General features: G+C 44.0%; 1 protein-coding gene across 1 annotated transcript in view; it reads right to left on the bottom strand.

The window, feature by feature from the left end:
* The window catches only part of LOC147248353 (polypeptide N-acetylgalactosaminyltransferase 10-like), an 87,374-nt gene that overhangs the window by 11,177 nt on the left and 54,599 nt on the right, over positions 1-21,598 (bottom strand). The window contains exons 5-8 of the mRNA XM_086226823.1: positions 12,970-13,155; positions 11,947-12,130; positions 5,659-5,776; positions 1,372-1,479 (exon numbers count right to left, since the gene is read on the bottom strand). Coding sequence (XP_086082949.1) covers positions 1,372-1,479; positions 5,659-5,776; positions 11,947-12,130; positions 12,970-13,155 — 596 coding nt within the window. The remainder of the gene's footprint in view (positions 1-1,371; positions 1,480-5,658; positions 5,777-11,946; positions 12,131-12,969; positions 13,156-21,598) is intronic.

Raw genomic sequence — 21,598 nt, 5'->3', positions numbered from 1 at the left:
CTGAAGATCTGACTGACTTCCAGTGAAACAGATACTATGGGAGGTTATTGGTGTGCAGACTCCCTCCTCATGTAAAAATCACGGATGTACACATGTTTCTACATTATTGGGCTGATGTCACCTAACGCATACAAAAATAATGCATGGGATGATTTGCCAGTCCCTGAAGGAGGGGGCGTAGAAGGAGATATTGAAGAATGGAACAAGATGTCCAGTCTTTATTTGGATGTAGGGGTGTAGTACAGGAACGTCCGCTGACTCCATCTTTTCCTGCTCGTCTCACACTCATGACACGTTTAAAACTCCACCCAAACGCTCTGTATAACAATGTTATCGTCACGTCCCAGCTGACATCACGCAGTCTACATGTTCTGTGCTACCACAAAACTATTAAAACAAGTTCTTGTGTTACTACATTGAACCCTTACCTGAAAATTACGTGGAAAAACTAACATTTCCCAGCTAAAACGCGTCCCTGCATGTGGGGGAGGTGAACCATTCCTCTCTTCCTGCTAAGCTCTCTGTCGGTAGACTGAATGTTCTTCAGAACTATTTCCAAGTAAGTCATCTTCTAATGGATTTATAAAGTTTTCTTTTCCATTTGTGTCAAGCTAGCTGCCATTCTTTTAAGAAGTATTTTTCAAAATATCCAAATCATTTCTCTCTGTGGTCTTTGTGAAAGCAGATTGAAGTGAAGCCTCGCCGTACCTCCAACCCTCCTCTCTGACATGGTAAACAGCTTTGTTGTCTCCTTTTATGCAGACAAAACTCTGCGTCTCCCATCTCGAATGTGATGACATGTAAATCAAACAGCATGTCAATGAGTTCGCTTGATGTGAGGTGATTAAAGCGCTCTTTGTTCATTGTCTATCACTGGAACCCACATCTACGTATATCAAAACAGTAACTTCCAATCCAAATGTGTGGCTACCAACTCCTGAAGGATATCAAATAGTGAAACAGCTGAAAAATGCGGTTTGTACGTCTTTTTCTCTACAAAGGACTATGCAGGAAAAGACGAGGGACAGCCTCGGCGGTGGGGATAGTCTGGATATCTGGTGTTTCGGTCAGTTTTCAGTTTCAGATGGGATTGCTCTCCCCTCTCTTTAGCAGACAATATGGTGAAATCACCAAAAAACACACTAATTTTGTTTGGAGTGTGAAAGACATCTAATATTTTGCATGCACACAAACCCCCAGCTCAGTACTTCATTTATTTGCAATGCTCCACTCCTTCTAGAATAAACGTACAAGCTGTGACACCAATTTCAGGCAACAACAGATGAGCCGTGAGCCAACAATGACGAACGCTAGCAGATTCGATTCGAAGCTCATACCTGCTGTGCTAAAAAAAGGTCCTGTGAGACTCACCCGGGCCAGGCTGACGCCTCCAGGAACTTTGTAGGGGACGTACTTCCTGTAGATGTGTCCTACCCTGGAGCAAGGGATGTCCTCCATTCGACCACCACACATCCACACCTGCAGAGATGGAGACAGAGAGATTCCCTCGTGATAAAGATACTATCAAAAGAGCTTTTTGCTGGAATCTCATGTGAAAGCTCTTTTGAAACTGAACGGTGTGAATATGACATGAGCTGACAAGGTCAACAAATGAGAAAGATGAAACAACCCGAGTCTGAGAGAGAGAGAGAGAGAGAGAGAGAGAGAAAGCAGAGGAGAGGAAACACGATTAAGATGTAAAGAGTTGGAGGATGACAACTTGGCGAGAATGCGGTAGGTTGTAGGGTTTGTTGACTCGGTCATGAACCCACAGTGGGGGTGGGGGTGGGGGTAAAGAGACAGACTGTAAAACAGGTGAAAAGCAGGATGGACGAACCCAGAGCAAATTAGATGAGTCAGGTTACTAGCAAGTTTGGTTCAACTAAAGCTTCAGCAGGAAAAAGACCCCATACACACACTTGAACAAATAAATAACACCCCCCCCCCCAAAAAAAAAATCAATCATGCGCAGCTCAATGACAAAGACTGAAATTGGATTTGTGATGCTGCTAATGGAAGGCACAAACACCTTTCCACTTTATGGATGTTTAAAAATTCAAAAAGCAATTTTGGCAGAAGTATTTATTCAAAATCCAATGAGAACAGTGTGAGGGGAAAGAAGGTCGGACAGTAATGTAGTCTGCGAACTCGGGAAGATTACGGATGCCTTTTTTCATTCTGCACTACATATTCAGAAGTAAAAATGATTTTTGGATGGAACGCAACACTTCGCTAAACACCTTAGTCCTGGCCATTAAGAGACCTTTGACACGAAATGATCAGAAATGATTGGTTTAATGAGGAAAATAATTTGTTTTTCTCTGCTGCTCTGAGCAGCTGCTGGTTTCCATGTATTTCTCTCCTCCTGCCATGTGCTGGGGGTGTGATATCCTGTCAACAATCAACATTTATTTGGCATTCAATTTGGAAAAAAGAGAGAACAATCCAGATTCCATGTGGCATTTTGTCATTCGAGAAAATTAGAACTCTTCTTTTTTTGAATAAAATGCTGTGCTGCTGTCTTGTTTATTTTTCAGAGTTCCGGATGAATAATCAATAACATGCCAGGAAATACAGAAAAACAAGAGTGTGTGCGTGTTTGTGTGTGTGTGTGTGTGTGTGTGTGTGTGGGGGGGGTGTCAGTGAGTCTATAATGGTGGGGTGTGCTGCTCTTTCCCTGATGGCTGTATTTCGGTTGAAGCATGGTGATGTCCAGCCGGCTGACACTGGCTCTGCTTTTCTGCTCCTCCAGAACGGACATCAGCTGGCTGCTATTTCAATTCAATTACTCTTTGTCAAGTTTGTGTCTCCTCTCCAGCAAGAACAAACACATTCAGGAGAAATAACAGATTGGATCCCTTCCTCTCCTCCTCCTCCGCCTCCTCCTCCTCATCTGGCTGTAGGGTGGCAGCGTCCCTGCTGCACCGCTGTCTCCCGTCCTCTTCATTCCTACATCGAAACACTTGAGTGTAATAGCAGGGAGCCCTCGCTGCAGGAGGGATCAAGAGCTTTAGTTCAGCATCAGTCAGATTAAATTTCAAGTCTTATAACTCACCTCTAACACACAAAGTCCCGCTCACCTGAAAACCCGGATGCTACCATCACTGCACAACAGTACAGCACTCGCCTCCATCTCACCTGACCCGACACGCCACCACAGTGCGACGGATTTTCACAAGCAGCTGTGGCAGTAGCAACATTGGTAAAAGATTTAAAAAAAAAAATCTGTCTGTGATATGATTAGCAATTTTAGGGGAAATGATATATTTTTCCATCTTTATTCCCATTTTCATTAACGGTGTGATTTTGTGTGGATCTGTACCCCACACAAAGATGGACTGTCAAGAGTGAGGATGTCGGCAGGACATCGCTGCAGCATCACAGCGTTTAACTCCAGGCGATACATCAATACACAGAAGGACTTGGAAATAATATTGTACCTTCTTGCAATGTTAAAAATAGGAACTGGTCATAATGCAGTTGTGATTAATTGTGCATTCTTTTGATCTGTCACAAAAATACGGGTCTAAAATGAGGAACGAAGAGACTGAGGGGAAGATAGAAGGTGTTGTAAGACGCTGTAGATGAGCATCGATGTCGAAGCTGACCAGCTGTCCTGATGTGACAGCTGCCATCATTCATTAATTCACTCTTCTTCTACCTTTGTTTTGGGTCACCTGTTCGCAGAGAGGCAAAATGAAACTCTTCATTTGCCACCTAACTTATTCTGATAGCTCGGACTTGAAGGAACGTCTCAGCAGAATAGTGACGGCCGGAATAATAATAATGTCTCCTGTCAAACATTTTTCTAAATCATGATGACAGATGTGAACTCAACTTGCATATTTTCACTTCGGAAGAACTGTTCTGGCTCAACGCTGCTTGTTTGTCTTCACCGAAATTTCCCTAATTTGGATGTTTGACCATATCCAATACTTTACCTGTACTTTTGGCTGAGAGCTGACCCTTAGTTTTCTACAAACAAGATTACATGATATTCCCCATTTTGTACACAGTGAAAAACATTGTGAATTTGGGAAAAAAAGCACATAAAGTCGTTTATTTTCTTTTTGTTTCCTCATCAGTTATGATGAGAAGAGATTTGAGCAACACCTCTTATCACTTCCAGCAGATAACGCTGTACTGAGCTGTATTTAAAGGAGAATAGCATGGATCTCTACAGTACGACTGTCTAAACCTCTTTGCTCAGAGGACACAAGGTCATCTAACTTTTCTATCCTATAGCATATTGTTGCATTGCATATTGTGTATTATTCCATTGCACATTATACTGTTTGGTGACTAGAATCAATAAAGAATAAAAAGGGGGTGTGCAAGTCATAAGTGAAACAGTTTTACAGTGAACTTGATTTAAGCATCTCCATCTCTATTAACGACAAAGCTCTTCAGCTAGAAAATTCACTCACAGGAAACAACATTTAGTACTGAATTGCTGTGTACGTCCAAACAAATCAGAGCAGCCAACACTGGCCTTTGTGTTCAATTAAGTGAGATGACAAAAGCCCTGACTCATTCAAAGCAGAATTCAATTATTGTGACGGGCTGTTCTGTCTGTCCAGATCTTAGTGACAAAGGTGGGAGGGGGTGAGTGTGTGTGTGTGTGTGTGTGTGTGTGTGTGTCTGTCTGTGTGTGTGTGGGGGGGTTCTTAACATGCTGGCCAAGTCGCAAGCAGTTACAGCTGCACTGCAGAATAATTCATGCTGAAACACCAGACAAAAGCTTGATCTAATAAGGTATTCTGAGGATGATCCACGTGGAGAGGCCTCAGTGCAACTGGGTGTGTTTGGCTCCAAAGACTTGAACAGAAGTTAGATAATCTGGATGTCTTAATGTTGCTCAACATGAGCTATTTAGTTAAAGAGCTGCGGGGGAACAAAACCTTCAGAGGAACGCGTGAGAGTCTCTCCTCCTTGAACAACATCTTAATAGAGTGGAGCGGGGATGAGACTGAAGGAAGTTAGCCTTGTTGATCGTCCCGTTTCCTCGACTCAAAGTCAGTGCTGAACCCTAACTTACTATATTTGTACGTTTTATTCCGAGGAATTCAAATAATGAATAAACAGAACACTGAAACGTCTGCGTGTCCCAAAGACTGCGGTTGCTAACAGCCAGCTAAGCAGAGTACCAACGTCATCAGAGCAGAGGAAGCTCGCGGTGGCGCTTCAAAAATGATAAAAGTGGCGTTTCTTTCGTGAAGTTTATCTTCCGACAAACTCTGGAAGTCTCAACTTTTGATGATTGATTTCTGCTATGATCAAATCAATGATATGCTTTCAATCAAGAGAAGCCATGATGATGCTAACTTCCATAAGTCGTCCCGGCAGAGCTCTTCATCTAAAGGCTATTTTTATTTTTAGAAGAATAATAATCATAAAAACGGGCATGGCCTCTTAATGAAAAGGAGCTCTGGATAAAATCTGCACAATCCACCAACTGCTGAAACCCTGCCAGTCCCAGTTGAGGTCCGAAGAACACAGAACAGGAATAAGAACAAAGGGCATCAGAAGAAGAAATTAATTCACTCCAAAGAAGAAGAATTGTCAGCAGAGACAAAATCTATTGCTTCAGGATACAACATGTGCAGATTTGAAGTGTGGTGTTAGTTTGTGGGTTTTTTTTGTTCTTTTCTTTTTTACCTTGAAAGAGATCTCGTACTGTTCTCCTCCCCAGATCTCCAGACCCGTGTCATATCCTCCCAGCTCCCAGAACCACTTCCTGTCCACAGCAAACAGGCCACCTGCCATCACTGGTGACCTGGAAGACACACATGATTACCAGTCACACACCAACACTCCAGTAACCGGGTGCAAGTTTTTTTCCCCAGCGTATTTAAGGTCACTTTGTTTTTCTTGACTGAAACAAAATGAAAGGGATTGAAGCTTTCAGGAGGTTAGTACAGATTAGCAGCATGGTTGTCATTATCATAGGAGCTACACTGAACCTGGACGGCATCACCGCTGGGGAGGTCTGAGTCTGGTCTCTCTGTGTTTGCTTCACACCTCAGATTTAAGATCCATTTCTGAGAACATGTGACTAAATCGGCATTACCGTAAATACTGCACTCATGTCCTGTGTTCCTCCCAGAATCCTGTATATGTCATTTACATGTGCACGTGTTTAATGCCCCCCAACCCTAAATTGACACTCTTCCAAGGCAAAACCAATTACCCCTCTGAACCACTGGGCATCCTGACTGCTCAGACATGCTCTGCCGTGCCAAACGACATAATGGTCCTCGGCTCAGAGTGCAGGCGCAGCTCGTCCCTGGAGTGGAACTGAAAGAACAGCACTGAGCAGCTTCTCATCAGGACACCAGTACCAACTGGTAGAAATTGGATCAGGGAGTCGGGAGGAGCAAGAAATTCTTCTACCAGAGTGCATTTTGAGCACTCAATGATTAAATTATACGAGGTGACAAACCATCCTGCTATAAGGTATTCCTAATTGGGGGGGGGGTAAGAACCAAATATTGTTGTGTGTTTCCACTCAGGAACACACAATGACAAGAGCTTGAGGGGGAGAAATAAGAGGAGAACTGAATCTCTGGCAGGTTTTATGATTAATTGGAATTATGCTCTTCCAGACACACGACCTTGTTACAGAGGCTGTAACAAAAAAAAAATTCGGCAATAAAAATCTGTGCAGATAAAAAGAGAAATGCAGCACATTCCATTCTATCTGAGTGCACCTTGAACATTACATGGATGGGAGTTCCTGGTGAGGAAATATGACTCAGCCTTAAAATAATCACATTAAACCCATGTAACGTTCCATAAAACAACTGATAAGACACCCTTGACTCCGCGCTGGACAATTCCCTCTGCTATTATTCACGCACACTTGACATGAGGCACCACCTCATTTTTTATTTCTTTCCCAAATTAGCCGGGTCATAAATTAACAAAGAAATAAATAAATTGCCGTTCTTCTAATTGGGTTGAGTGCTTGGTATCCCTTCCAACACAAGCTGTGACAAAGTCCCAAAAGTAAACCCGTTTGAAATAAATTAATACAAACACCATTTGGTCAAGTCGGACATTTCCTTTCAAGCTACATCACAGCGTTTCTAACCATCTCTTTCACTCGGCTGCGTCACATTGCAGTGGGCTACAATTTACTGGAATACCAGGAAAAGTGGAGGGGACAGAGACGAGCTCCATTAGAGACCCACGAGCATGTAGAAACTCATCTAATCTACACAAGGGTGCCCCCTACTGGATTTATTGTAGCAGGAATGTCCACGTGATTCTTCTGAGTTTTAACTTCTCAGCGAGCCGAATCTTTTTATGTGAGTCGGCGGCATGTAACTGCTCAGCGGGCCGGTCCCTGTTGATGGGCGGATGGCTGGTTGGACAGTTGTTAACAGGTTGATGCTGACAGTGAGCGGCGCTCTCCAGAAATCTCTGTGAATCTCAAAAGTTCTGGCTTGATGGAAGCGATTTGACTGACTGGACAAAGAGGAAACACACGCGCTGTCTGAGCTGCTCACTGCCCACAACGGGTACCTGCTGCAAAAACACAAAGCTGACACAACTAAACACACTCCCGCTTTCCCCGAAGTCATGCTGACTGAGACTCTGAGGACGCACTTTGATCGGGAGATGATGAGGTGGCTGCAGAGGGACATCTGTGTGTCGCTTTGACTGCTCAAGTGTCGTAACTGTCGACTCTTGTAAAGCCACTGGAGGGAGTGAGCTCAGCACAGAGAGCATCGGCAGAGCAGGAGCTGATTTACCGGGAGGAGGTTGTTAGCTCTCGTCTGCTGGAGGAAGAGAACATCAATGCACACCGACTTGATACCTGTGGTGATGATCGGGAACAACAGGAGCCTTTTAACATCTCGTGCTCAAATTGATTGAGCAAAATAGCCACAACTAGTTTGTTTTTTTTTTGTACCTGGAGTAACTTACATACACATCTTTCCTTTCCAAAAAAAGGTCAATATACATTTTTTCTGGAATTGTGTGATGAGAGGGTTAATGCTTCTCAGTAAGTGATCGGACCACACACAGCACACGTCTGACGTTGCTTCTGAAGGGTTCTGTTTTACATGCCTATGAATAATGCAGGAAAGATTTCAGCAATATAACGGGTTCAGATCGTCACAAGGAAAACCTCTCCGGCAGAAAAACTCTGGAGACAAGCTGTGCATACGACCGGTTTTACTGAGTTAGAACTTATTTTTAAATGTATTTGTTTGATATCTATCTATCTATCTATCTAGATAGATAGATAGATAGATAGATAGATAGATAGATAGATGATAGATAGATAGATGATAGATAGATAGATAGATAGATAGATAGATGGATAGATCGATTATTTTGGTATCAAGACCTGTGAGGACAGTGGTACTGGTATCACGACATCCCTCCTTCGAAGAATGTAACCTACTGTAATAATGTTAATGAACAAACCAAATCTAAATAAAATGGACGGTGCCAGAAAGTTTGGCCGCCATCAGGTGTCAGGAAAGGATCCGTACGAGGGAACATTTGTAAACAGCTAAGGTTTGGCGAACACACGCTGGACCCTCATGTGTCACGCTGTCACAAACTGAATGTAAACCTCTGGGAAACACAAAGAGCTATTACAGCTATGACAGTAAAGGTGCAAAAACACACATGAACAGACATAAATATTAAGGGGCGCCGATATTCTGCAATGGCTGATCCTCAGGAGCCTTGTTCACGCTGACTGTGAGATACAAGCTCACGTCAACCTGAATAACGCTGGTAAATATTTCAACCATTTACTGTGTTCTGTCAGATGGAGAGAGAGGGAGAGAGAAAGGGAGCGAGGGAGAGACCTGCTGCTCTGGATGGCTGTAATTACCTTCTCAACCATTTTGTCGTTAAAGTCTATTTTTTTTTTTCAAAAAAGAAAATGACATTGGACACACAGTGGAAAATTGGATTTGCACAATGCAACTGCAGATGTATACTTTGAGCCGCCGTGCAAATCCACTGAATTAATATTGACCAGCATTCACTGTAATGACTGCGAGGGGCCCAATAACAACTAGAAAAATAGAAAACCATAAAAAAAACCCAGCAGGTGCGATTCACCACGTGACAGAGACGGACAACAACAACAACAATGACAGCCAACTGTGATTAAGGACTGAAACGTGTCTATAGCAAATAAAGAGCATTGCTGTAAACAGAGGAAAATACATCTAGAGGCCAAAAGACATCACTTGATCCCACACTTGGATTTATTTGCAGCCACAAGCTTTTAATTATTGCCACAATTTGATGAACGCATGACAATGAGCTGCATCTTGTTCCCAGGCATCAATTAGTTTGCCACCATGACATTTAACTTCTTCCCAATTTTTGATTAACAAATTGCAGGAAGAATTCCTATCGTGTGACTCCAACTATTCTCCGGGGCTCGACGTGATATTTCATTTTCTACCAAGCCTGACAAGAACGGACATCTGTTCTTCAGCTGGTCAAACTGCTCCTCCTTAAAAACAAGTGTGACCTTGAAGGAGGCAAAAATATTCAACTCAATGGTAAAGCAAATATTGAATTGGAAGCGGTCAAGTTACTATTCTGTAATTCAGTCTATTGACCGTGAGGGACAAGAGTCGGGGCCTGGACTCCTCCCTGAATGAAACACTGAAGCCAGAGGGAGGGATGAGAGGGAGAAAGCAAAAGGAGGGTGAAATAGACAAAGAGAGAAGGCATAAAATCATACTCCATCCGCACACACATGCACCCCCACAATAGATTTTTCCTCATTCTACTGTGTCAATGTCAATCAGAATGAAAATGAAAATCTTTGCAGCTCAGATTGGATTTGCACTGATGAAGGTCATTTCATTGGGCAAGAGGAGCAGACTAATTCTCAAAATGAGGATTGATTCAGACTGTTCTCCAGATCATTTCTTCTTCGTGAGCCTTTTATCTTCCTGCACCACAGCCGCCCGGCCCGAGGATACCTACTGTATTTCCCAGGACACCCAAATAGTCTTTGGCATCCAAACATCCAGAAATGTTGTCTAACTAATTCCTCAAGGCTCACAAATGGAGTGTCTGGCATCACACGCAGTCATTTGGCCTTATAAATGGCAAAGTGTGCCCCTGATGAATGTTTATTTATTCTGGCTTTCATTATTTAAAGGTTACACATCTTTGCTGCTGTGTGTTGGACGAAGACTGCTGTTTGCACAGGAGTAAAATTACCATGAGGTCTGACCAGGCCAGGGGCAGTTTGAGAGATTAGGAGGCCGCAGGCACAGGGGCCCTTCTCCATTTTACTCACCACACTGGCTGGTGAATCATAAATATTTAGAGGCAGCTCTGTAGAGCTAAAGGTTTGTCCAGAAGTAATCCCCCTCACCCTCTCTTGCAAAGTCAGACAAAGTTACGACGGGTCTTTTGAGGTGCTGTGTGAAATCAGTGCACCCAGTCAGGAAAATAGTTCTGGGTATGTATTGCATTCCTTTTTGGAGAAAAGTGTATTTGATGACTTGTGACAGAGGAATGCTGACCTGCCCACCCACTACCATTCATTATGCTATGCTAACTAGCAGTCAGGCAGTCTCTAAAGCCTGATTTATGCTTCTGCGTCGTGGCGACGCCGTACCTACGCCGTACCTACGCCGTACCTACGCCGTACCTACGCCGTCAACGCAGACCCCTACGCCGTAGCCCGACGTGCACCTCCAAAAAATCCTGACTACGCGTCGCGTCGACGCATAGTGACGTGAACGTCAATGGACTGTGATTGGTCCGCTCACACGATGTTTCCGGTTCAGCACAACACCGCTATTTTTTAAGTTTCTGTGGTGAGAGCAACACGCAAAAATAAAAATGGACCAAGCTGAAGAAAGAGTTATCGAGGAGGTTCGCAAGTATGACCACCTTTACAACTTCCATTGTTGTCTCTGTCTCTGACCCATGTGCTATGACCGGAAGAAAACTAAGGAATTCGACAAGAGTCCCCCAAAACCATACGAAGATAAAGCCACACCCCTCTAGTGGCTTGGCGGTGAATTACAGAGCAACGCGTTCCCTCGACGCAGAACTATAAATGCACAATGACGACGTAGGGGCTACGGCGTAGGTACGGCGTCGCCACGACGCAGAAGCATAAATCAGGCTTAAGTCTCTACTGCACGCACAGAAGAGAGAGGCACATGTCTTCTTGTCTGGCTCCGGAGGACGATGAGCATATTTCCCAAAAAGTTGCCACGCTAACGTTTACCCACTAAATTTGGTATTCTGACTAAATGCAAAGGACGACATGCAAATACATTTTTAAGTGTTTGTTCTCCAAGTGGAGCTCGTATCAGATCAGTTACAGCACAACTGACGGTCGGGTGGGGGTAGAAACGTATCATGCCACTATGATTTTCAGGTTATAAATAAACTGAAATGCTGTAGACAAAGAGTTGGTTTTTGACTTTACTGCCTCACAGCTCCCAGCATTTGAGCTTGTCGTTTGTCAGGAGGGAGTATAAATAAAAAGCTCAGTTTTTGAATGGATGTGTGTTGGCCTTGTGGGCAGAGGGGAATCATCTCAAGTAAAGGCTGTACTTCCAAATTTAGCAGCTTAATGGATGCAGCGTGAAGCTACAGTGACTTTTAGCACTAAATTGCACCCTTGTCATTGTCCGCCCTGACATAACTGATGTGTGTATGAATATGGAAGCAGTGATACAGAGGTGAAGAGCCTGTACACTCAGCACACCCTTCAGTGGATAATCAGGGTTACAATGTCCTGTGCTGCTCATTCAGCAGAGCGTGACACAGTAGGAGGATTTTGACTGCTTACACACACACACACACACACACACACACACACACACACACACACACACACACACACACACACACGCTCACGGCACCATTAGATAATCAGGAAAGAATCCTCCAACAAATGTCAAATGTGTCAAGAATGACTGCACTCACTCGAAGGGCTCACTGGGGTCGTCCTTCTGCAGCTCTCCAGGGATGGGGATCCGTTTATAATACATCTCCCAGTCGAACGCACCACGCATGGCATCCCCCGCCTGCGTCTCGTAACCAAAGTTGTCGTGGTCAATGACATCAATCATCGGACACACGATGGTCTTCCTATTCTGGGCGATTCGATCTGAAAAACAGAGAGAGAGAGGGAGGGACAGTTGGGAAGAAACTAGTGTGGCACGACAGTTCCTCACTTTTATAGGGACACGAAACAATATTTTTGTTGAAGTTTTCTGAACAAAAAGAAAGGCATTACACAAAGAAAACCGGAACAAATAACCAAAACGAATGAAATGAGGAACTTAAAGAAGCCTGAGCCAAAAAAGGCACTTTTGATATGATTTGGTCTTATTTGGGGACTTTATGCAAACTCACATTGCTACAAGGAAAATGAGTCAGCCCACCCCTTTGATTCACATTAATAATGTGAAATTACCCAGAGCTGTTATTAACCAGTATTTCACCCTCAAAAAAGCTCCCCACACCCTTCACTAGACTCTTGTTTACATTTAAACATATGTTGCCTGTCATTGTTAACCTCGGCGACGCTGCCCGAAGCCCAAGATTTCCTCCATCGGCTCTAAACCCTGCTTTACGCACCCCGCATCTTTCTCTTCCTCTGATTGGCTGATCCATCTCACACGGTATCCTAAAAGGTATCAGGTACTAGCCAATCACAGGCAGAGTAAGAAAGAAGGCAGATCTTCTGGATAAGCAACCCCCGTATGCCCTTAAGCACCCAAAGTGTTGTCTCATTTGATCAATTATGGATAAACGGTTAAAATGATGTCAGCCCACGTCCGTGGGAGCAGCAGATACTGTCAGTGGATGCCATACATCAGCGGAACTCCTAACACCATCCACTCGAGGGCTTCCAACTCCATCTCTGACAGAGCTAACAACGACAGCAGTGCTCGCCCAGCGTGAGGGGAACCATTCCGACTTGTGCGCATGAGCGTTCCTCACCCAGCAGAGGAGGCAGCCAGTTGACGTTGGCTTCGCAGTGGGAGTCCAGGAAGGTGATGACCTCTCCCCTGGCAGCAGCAGCTCCCAGCAGGCGAGTCCTGATCAGCCCCTCCCTCTTCTTGGTCCTGAGAATGCGAACCTTCGGCATCCGCACCATGTACTCCTCTAGTGCCACCTTTAGGTGATCTGCAGGGAAACGAAGACAGCAGAATTCAGAGCAGTGAACACATCAGAACAAGACAAAAAGGCACTGATGTCACTATAAGGTTCAATCCAACACCTATTCGTGCACACTTCAGTTAAATTAGGCCTTGAAGCCATTAAAGGGAGCACTACTTCAGAACACTGAGCACAAATGGCAAAAAACTCCTGAATATGCTCTCTGACAAATGGGAGGAAAAAAAGATCAAAATAAAACTGTCGTAGAACCATGAACTGTCACCACAGAACAAGACATCTGTCAGTGCCACATGGTCCACGTCGGAATGTTTCCCTTTGGCCTCAACAACATTCAAAAAAAAAAAAAAAAACTCACACAGGGGGAACTTTTATATCTCCACCTACTTTTTCTCGCACTCAGTGATTTTTTTTTTTATGTCTTTATTGAAGTCATTAGACAGAATGGTACCCTAAAGAGAAAGAATCCAACTGTGAGATTAAAAAAAAAAATAAAAAAATTTGATCCTCTTAATATCTGCAGTTGTAAAGATATTTAGCGGAAAAATAGCGGCTCTTCTGAAGTTGCAATGATGCTCAACATTTCAAATTGATAATGATCTACGAGGAAACAGTCGGCTCTGCTGTACTAAAAAAAAATATCACCTGCCCCATTAATGCAAGCGGCTTATTGCCAGTGAGTCGATCATGCGATGCAAGTGTTTGAACTTGTCTATTCAGGGCTCTTGTAGAGAGTCGTAATTGTTGTGCATGGCAGCTCCACCAGAATTCACTTCAAAGTTTAACTTGTTTGCAAAGATGTGGCCAGCTTTTTCTACTTAAAGAGGAACCGAATGGCATATAGCAGACAGCGTAAAAAAAGAAACGCATTCAGAAAGAAAAGGATCAATCATACAAGAGACTATAAATACACATTTTTCTCCAAATTTTCCTCAGAGCTTCCTCCAACCGAAATCAATCTTGCCCGAAATGGAGCCTGTAAATCTTTCGACTTCAATGTCAAGTCAGTTCTGACGGCTCAGACGGCTGTTTTCTTTTCTGTCTGTGGACTGCTGAGATTCCAAAACTGAATCTGTCAATCAAACCACCCGGAGGGCACTTGGAGAACACATACCCCCCCCGCCCCCCGCCAAGGTGTTATGATGTCATCAAATCTGGTTCCAGATTCATTTCAAAATCAAATCGAATGTTCTACTAACTAAGTTCCATCATCCAACCTAAACGATCCATCCAAAACTTTTCCAGTTAACCTGCAAACAGACGAACCAGCGCTGGTGATCGCATGACCTCCTTGGCAGCTGGACACACATCTCTCTTACCATCTTGTTTTCTTCTTGTTGATATATTAAAGTTTAATTATTAAACTTCAAGTGAGAATAAGAAGAGATCAGGAATGAATGAAAAATGGCGGGGTTCCCCTGTGGAGGCTGGTCATTCCTGACGATGTACACCTCCGAGAGCTTTGTCCTATTTCTATTTTCATGCATTTTGCAAGAAAAATCTTAAGTTAATCACAAGATATCAGATCAAACTGTGTCAAAGACAAACCTGAGGATTTGACCGCGACTTGGAAACTCATCAACAATCCACTGATCACTCCTCTAGTAAATACGACAGACCACAGCTTGGTGATGGTAGATAAATCTGGTCGGCTCAGGTCGCGCAACAGGTGCTCGGGCGTGAAACACACCGGGTCGGTCCGCATGGAGTAATGCGGGTTCACTTCTGATTCAGACTGCTTTATTAATCCCAAGAGCCCCAATCATGTCCACAGTCCATTCCAGCCATGTAAATAAAATAAAAAAAGAAGTACATCAACCGACAGCAGCAATCGGACATCACCGCCTACAGGACAGTGGCAATGAGCGCACAGATCACCGGGCTGAACATCAGAAACCACGAATTGCAGCCGGTAATCACTGTAGTCAACCGGAGCAGCTACACTGACCTCATCCTCACGCTCGACGCCACGCGCTGATGCAGGTCTACTTTTTGTTTTGCCACCATGCAACCATGCATGTATTTAAAATGATGGAGTTCCCTAGAACGCACATCTCCAGTGTTTCAGGCGAAAGCTGCAAGGAAGAAAGCTGATGTTGCGGTGGCAAGATTCAAAGTCAACAACGTCGCTCACGGTGTCTTCGCCCCGACGGAGGTTTAAAGGTGCAGAGGGACCAAGTGCCACCATCTTGCTGATTCACTACAATCTCAGCAACATATTGCTCAAATTTATTTCCAAATAATGCCATCTTGGTAAGAGTCTTGCTAAAATACCATATGGCCCAACCCAATATGCCAAGAACCACTCCAGATATAATGATGCCAAACTCTTCATATACACACACACACAAACACACACACACACACACACACACACACACCAGGGGAAAAAGATCAGACACCCCAAAGTGTGATGTGTAAATGCTCATCTCCACCACCGAAACATGACTCAGCACAGTTTTTTTTAACCATCTGTCTCTTGGAACACAAGCTGTTTTAATTTTAACCAAAGCTGTTGTCTACAATAATTGTGGAGGGTCATTACATATGCAAACAGCCACGCAGAACTTGGTCCAAGTGTCTCCGTAAGTGTGCTGCGATTTGTTTTTGGAATATTCATTTTCTACATCATTACCCAACAAATTAAAGGCTGGAGTTTGTTTTTTTTTCTTCGTCCTTTTCAACATCAACAATTCCACTGAAGACGCCACAGACAGAATTATTAAGTAGACACTTACGTGTCAGTTAAATTGTGCAGCATCTTTCCACAATGTCCCAATGGAAAACCAGCACTAGTCGCTTACTGTGACCGGAAATGTAGTGGCAGATAACGCACACGCGACAACAACTGAAGGTCAACCGTCACATGTTTTTGTAATGGAACATATTAAGAAATATAAATTAACTGCATGAAGGACATTATCTGCAGCAGCATTTCTCCACTGAGCGCCCTGCAGGGGGCAACAAATTGCTTTCAAATTGAAGCTCACATTTTATGAGCAATTTGTTTTTGTTCTTAAAAGGTCATTAATTTGAGAAATCCAAACCAGAAATATCAGGCAGTGGTGTAGTTAATGATGTTTCAGTTCATAATGAGAAACATTAAAAACAGTCCAGTTGCCTCTTAACCAAAATTACCCAATTTGTCCATAGATAGAATCCAAGTTACATTAAATGTGGCTTCACTGGCGGAGGTGACAACGTTGAGCCCAAAGTCCAACACGTGGAGAGTTGCTGCTCCAACAAAACCTTCCAAATTGAAGCAGCCTCCATGGGGTCTTTTCTTTATTGATAGTTTTTATAATTTAGGATTTGGAGTAAAACCAACACGTGATATGCACTCATCTTAACACTTATCAATCAAAATATTCGCCAGTTGCTGCATCCGGATGCCTACTTATAATCTCCACGCCTCCCATTCACACTGGCGCTAGCAGGCTGGTGCTGTCCGTGGTGCTGAAACCACCTTCCAACACAAGAGGGGCAAGTGAATCCCTCCATCAAGCTCCCGCTGATGGAGCTCAGCAGTGTGATTGTGGAAGTGAAAAATCACTCAACATTCATATTCTGCAGAGAGGAGTTGACTGCTGGCCATAATGTTGAAATCAACGACATCTTTCAGCTTTAAAAGTCTCGACGTAAGGATTTTCCAATCGGGATTTATTCATATCCTCACAGCATGCAATATAATCTCTGTTTTTTAGAACTCTTAATGTTTAATTTCGTTGTCTTCTCCTTCTTCGACATGTTCCATATTCAACGAGTTCAGCTCTTAAACATGTGTACAACAACTGGATATGTTGAAGTGCAAAGGATGATGAGGTTTAGCCAATTTAAAATAAAAACAGTAGAGTGAGGGAAACTGGTCAAACACACTGGAGGTGAAAACAGGCTCCAGCACCAGTAGATGGACTCTGGATTGGACATTTAGATGTAGACGACCAGCACGAGGGCCCGCGATCGATGGCTGCGTTTGCTGTACAGCTTGTAAAGGTGCTGGATGCAAAGCAGTGACTCAAAATGGAATGTGGAAAGGAGCGCGAGCCACAATCCTCCAAACCACCATTGATAGGCAGAGCCGTAATTTCTCCCTTCCATCACCAGCTCTCGTTTGGAGTCTTGTTCACTATTCTGCGTATTTGCTTCCAAACCTCGGCAACACACACACACACACACAAAAAAGACAGAGAGAGTTTTTTTCAAAGCCTGAAAAGGCATCGTTATTTGCAGAATACAAGGAGACGGGCCCTGCATTAATAAAATATTACCTCTGTCAGTGTTCCTCGTTGATAGCAGTTCTAACAAATGGGCCACTGTCACTAAGGAACCCCCCTCCACCACTTGGCTAATTGGATTCTGAATATCAGAGGAGAGGATGGCGCAGAAGCAGCAGTCCTTTCAAACCTTGACTGGAGAAACTACAGCTGCTAAAATGACAGACAGAATGTTTTTATCTCTGCCCTCTGCTGTTTCCTTCCTGCTCCATTGTTCCTCTGCTCATCTTCTGGCTCTCATTATTCCTCCTTCTGTTTTGATGTGGTTTGGCAGCGTTTGTCTCTTGGGAAGGCACCCCTGATCACAACAGACAGCGAGGACAACGAAGACAGCAGGGGAAGCCAAAACCAACAAACCTGAAGCCAGATCTTCCAATCTGTCTCCCCCGCTTCCGCTCGCTCGCGTTCTTCTCGGCTGTAATTTATTTCCTAATGAGCCTGAGTGAATGATCAACTCCAGCATCACTTCCCCTGGACCAGACCCTACCTGCCCAAACATTTTTAAAGTAGAGTAAACTAAATTAGAGCTGAGCAGTACTCAAGAGCAGGGTGAGGAGTGGTGTCAATCACCCTGTCAGGCTGGCCTCTGCTGGTTAATTCTGAAGCCCCTTGTGGGATCCAGCCTGTCCGAAGTGTTCTGGATCACATTAGGAACTCTTACTGCATTTAAATTACAAATAAGCAATGGATTATTTACCAAAGTGGGTGACATTAACATGCAATCCAGTCAGTATCAAGGCACTGACACATCTGAAGTTAAATCATTTGGGTAGAGTGCTGACCCGAGGATGACAGGTGTTTAAATCTTCATCAGATTAAGATTATGGGCGATGTCCTCTTATTCTCACCGTGAGGATCCAAAGGAGGGAAGAAAAATATCGCTGGAAATTAAATTTGAATCTTTGAATAACGGCACTGAAAACCTGGATATGGCTTGGATGTCTACTTGCACAACTCTGCCCTCTCGTCCTCTCCACTCGTTTTCACATTACTTTCCCATCATCTCTGCTCGTATTCATCCAGCGCTCAACAACACGATCGATTATCAAAGTTTGAGCAATTAGTGTTTCGATTTTAATATAAAGACACCTATATTTCCTTAAACAACTGATTCATCTCATTAAATGCCAAAGACAGTTCGCCTAGCAAGACTGTTGACTCTTATCCAAGAGGGGAACACCACCTTGATATGTTGGATTTGAATAAGGATTATTATTCCTGGACTCACAGCCACATTTTTATGTAGCGCCTTTCTACCTTAGCAGTACTCCTCAAATTGCTTTAAATTTTGCCAAATTTTCACACCCCCACACACACACACACACACACACACACACACACACGGTTATATTTGCTCTTCCCTGCTGCTGTGTCTTTAAACAGAACAGAAACAGATGTTGCCGTCATGTGATTATTCTATTACTCATCCATGTATGGACACACCCATGATTATCGGCAGGGGTCAAGTGAACCACGACTTGGCATCATTGTCCTGCAGCGTGTGCCAAACGGTGATTAACGGCCATTACAAGCCTTCAGAAGACTTGCAGTGTGCCTCTGCAAAGGTTACACAAGTCTTCAAACCTCCAATGGAGGGATGCGCTCTCAAAAAACATTGTCCGAAATCTCCCATAGGTGATCAACTGGAATGACACCTGGTGACTGGGCAGGCCAGAGCAAACGATTCACATCATTTTCAGGATCATATTCTGTCATACTTGGGTTCTCCCCTCTACGTACAAAATGAAGTTTTCCATCTTGCTGTTTAAGAAGAAAGGTCCAGAGTTCAGCTCCTAATTCCTGTCATGGCATTCCAGTCCGAGAGAATAGAATAGAATGCCCCTTTATTGTCATTACACAGTTGTACAACCACATAAACGAGCTCCTCCTTTCCAGTGCAAACAGATAGTTAAAAAGGAGTAAGTCTATGTAAGTATAAGGTACAGGATAAGCAGGCTTCTGGTAATGGTTCTATCATGAAAAGTCCCTTCAGTCCTTCACGACAGTCGAGCCAGCATCCTTGAAAACAGTCAAATGAGGTCCCACATTACTTTGCAGGAGATGTACGCCGCAGGTGACAGACCTCTTCTGTACGAAGGAGAGAACCAGCAGGTCTTTTCTTCTTGATGCTGTCAGGCTCCACATTCAGCACAGCAGTTGGTAGACACACACACACACACACACACACACGCACACACAAAACTTCCTATGTATACTTGACTGTGCCACATATTCATTGTGCAGCAATGAGCCACAGCTTGCTTACATCTTGCCTTTTCACTCATCAGCTGCAGGCTATCAGGTTGTTTAAAACGTTCCATCGGTCAATCAGAGCGGCTCTACGGGCCAGCAGCACCGGGCTGTCTGGGTGGACAGGCTGCTGTGGGCCTCAGGACAGCCCCCTAAGGAGGGCCTTCAATCCTCTTTTGTCCAGCTGGTTTTTGGTCAGCCGTCAGGGAGTGTGTGCCCAGGGCCACAGCCTCTTGGTCTGTAGCCCTGCAGAGGGCCCGTCTTCCAAATGGTGCCAGGGTTCTTGCATTGTTCCCCGTGTATCAGGATGGTCTTCTGCAGTTTCATGTGTTTGCTGCCTTGAACCAGCAGGATTTTGCCACCTTATAACATCCTGTTTTGCATCCTAGGGACCAGGGCAACACTTTCCTACTGGACACTGGCTGAAAGCCATGTTTCAGTAGACCACATGGATTTGGACCAGCTAAGAATGGGAATGGCTAAGCCCCCTCAGCGGAGGCAACCCCAGAACCGTTGTGAAACAGATGAAGCTGCTCCTGAGACCGATTTGCCCTCCCCCTCGGGCCTGGGTGATCATTCCCTCCAAGACAATTGCTACATTACTGCAAATTCCGCTTCCATGGCTCCAGTGTGGGTGGAAAGAGCAAAGCTTCCCCTTCATAAAATGGTAATAGATCAGCCCATTGGCAGTTAACCATCAGGAGACAGATTCAGGCTAAACCTTCACAGCTAACCATGAAACCATGAGCATTACATGTTCAGCACATTCAGAGTAGGATATAGAGAAGCAGGAAAGGTTACCGCGTCTAATTATGAATGGTTAATTTGACCTGAATAAATTGGGATACAGCTTCTCCGATTTACTGAAAAGTGGCGAGGCTATAAATCACACTAATGAGAGCAGGCTGACGTCGGCAAACACATTAGTCATTATTAGAATGTGAGGTCCAGGACATGATGAGGGCTCAGACTTCATCGATGGCTGGGTCACTTCCGCAGACCCCATTTAACAAACAGCTCAACACCCGTTGCCCTCCATCTGTTTTTCTACTGCAGAGATAGATTTCCTCTTCCTCTGAGTCATTCATTAACATTCATTCAGAAACCAGTAAAACTTGAGGAAGAAAAGGAAGTGAACGGTGGACTGCAGAGCTCACAGGTACTGAAGAGGTCTCATATTGTTGACAGGGTAGTTGACAATCTAGTTTTTTTTGGGGGGAGGGTGTTTTGAGTGAGAGTGTGTGTGTGTGTGTGTGTGTGTGTGTGTGTGTGCGCGCGTGTGGAGAGGGGGTGTTCAATTCAATTAACCTCAAATTAAAGTGGATCCAATATGGCATCCAATACGGCATCCAAAGCTAGTCTTTCAAACCTACTGGATTTCTTCCCAGAAGTCCTGGCGGAGCACCAAAGAGCGAAGCTGCTAATTTATTCCTCAAAAATATTCGGCTGCTCCTGTGAACTCCATCACACATCCTCCCTTCTCGCCGAGTGCCAGGCTGGGAACATTTGAAGCTGCTTTTCTGCAACCATCATTAAAAAGAGAAAAGGATGCAGAGGGAGAGTCTGTGATGATTATAAGCTAGTCTGGGGGGAATTTTACAACCCCCCCCCCCCACACACACACACACACACATTCATTCTTTCCTTTACCACAAAATACACACATCTCAAATATCTACTGAGGCAATGATAAGAGATGTATTACAGATGTGCACTTTGCCGTCACAATGTAAAATGATGAAAGCAGGATTTTGATAAAAGGAAAGGATGGACAATTTCATGTCTCTGCCTTGAAGCACCGTCACACATTTACACCCGGCGCTAACATCCATATCAGAGCCACAGCGCTTTGGCTGCATGTTTGAATTTTGACTCTATTTTTAAGGACTTTTAAAATGACAGTGTCTTTCAATATGAAGTCTGAATTT

This window comes from Aulostomus chinensis, chromosome 15 (genome assembly GCF_037954235.1).
Source record: "Aulostomus chinensis isolate RoL2024-O1b breed Wild chromosome 15, RoL_Achi_v1.0, whole genome shotgun sequence".
Classification (NCBI taxonomy): Eukaryota; Metazoa; Chordata; class Actinopteri; order Syngnathiformes; family Aulostomidae; genus Aulostomus; species Aulostomus chinensis.
The sequence above is the reverse complement of the archived record's forward strand: the minus strand, read 5'-3'. Positions and strand labels throughout refer to the sequence as shown.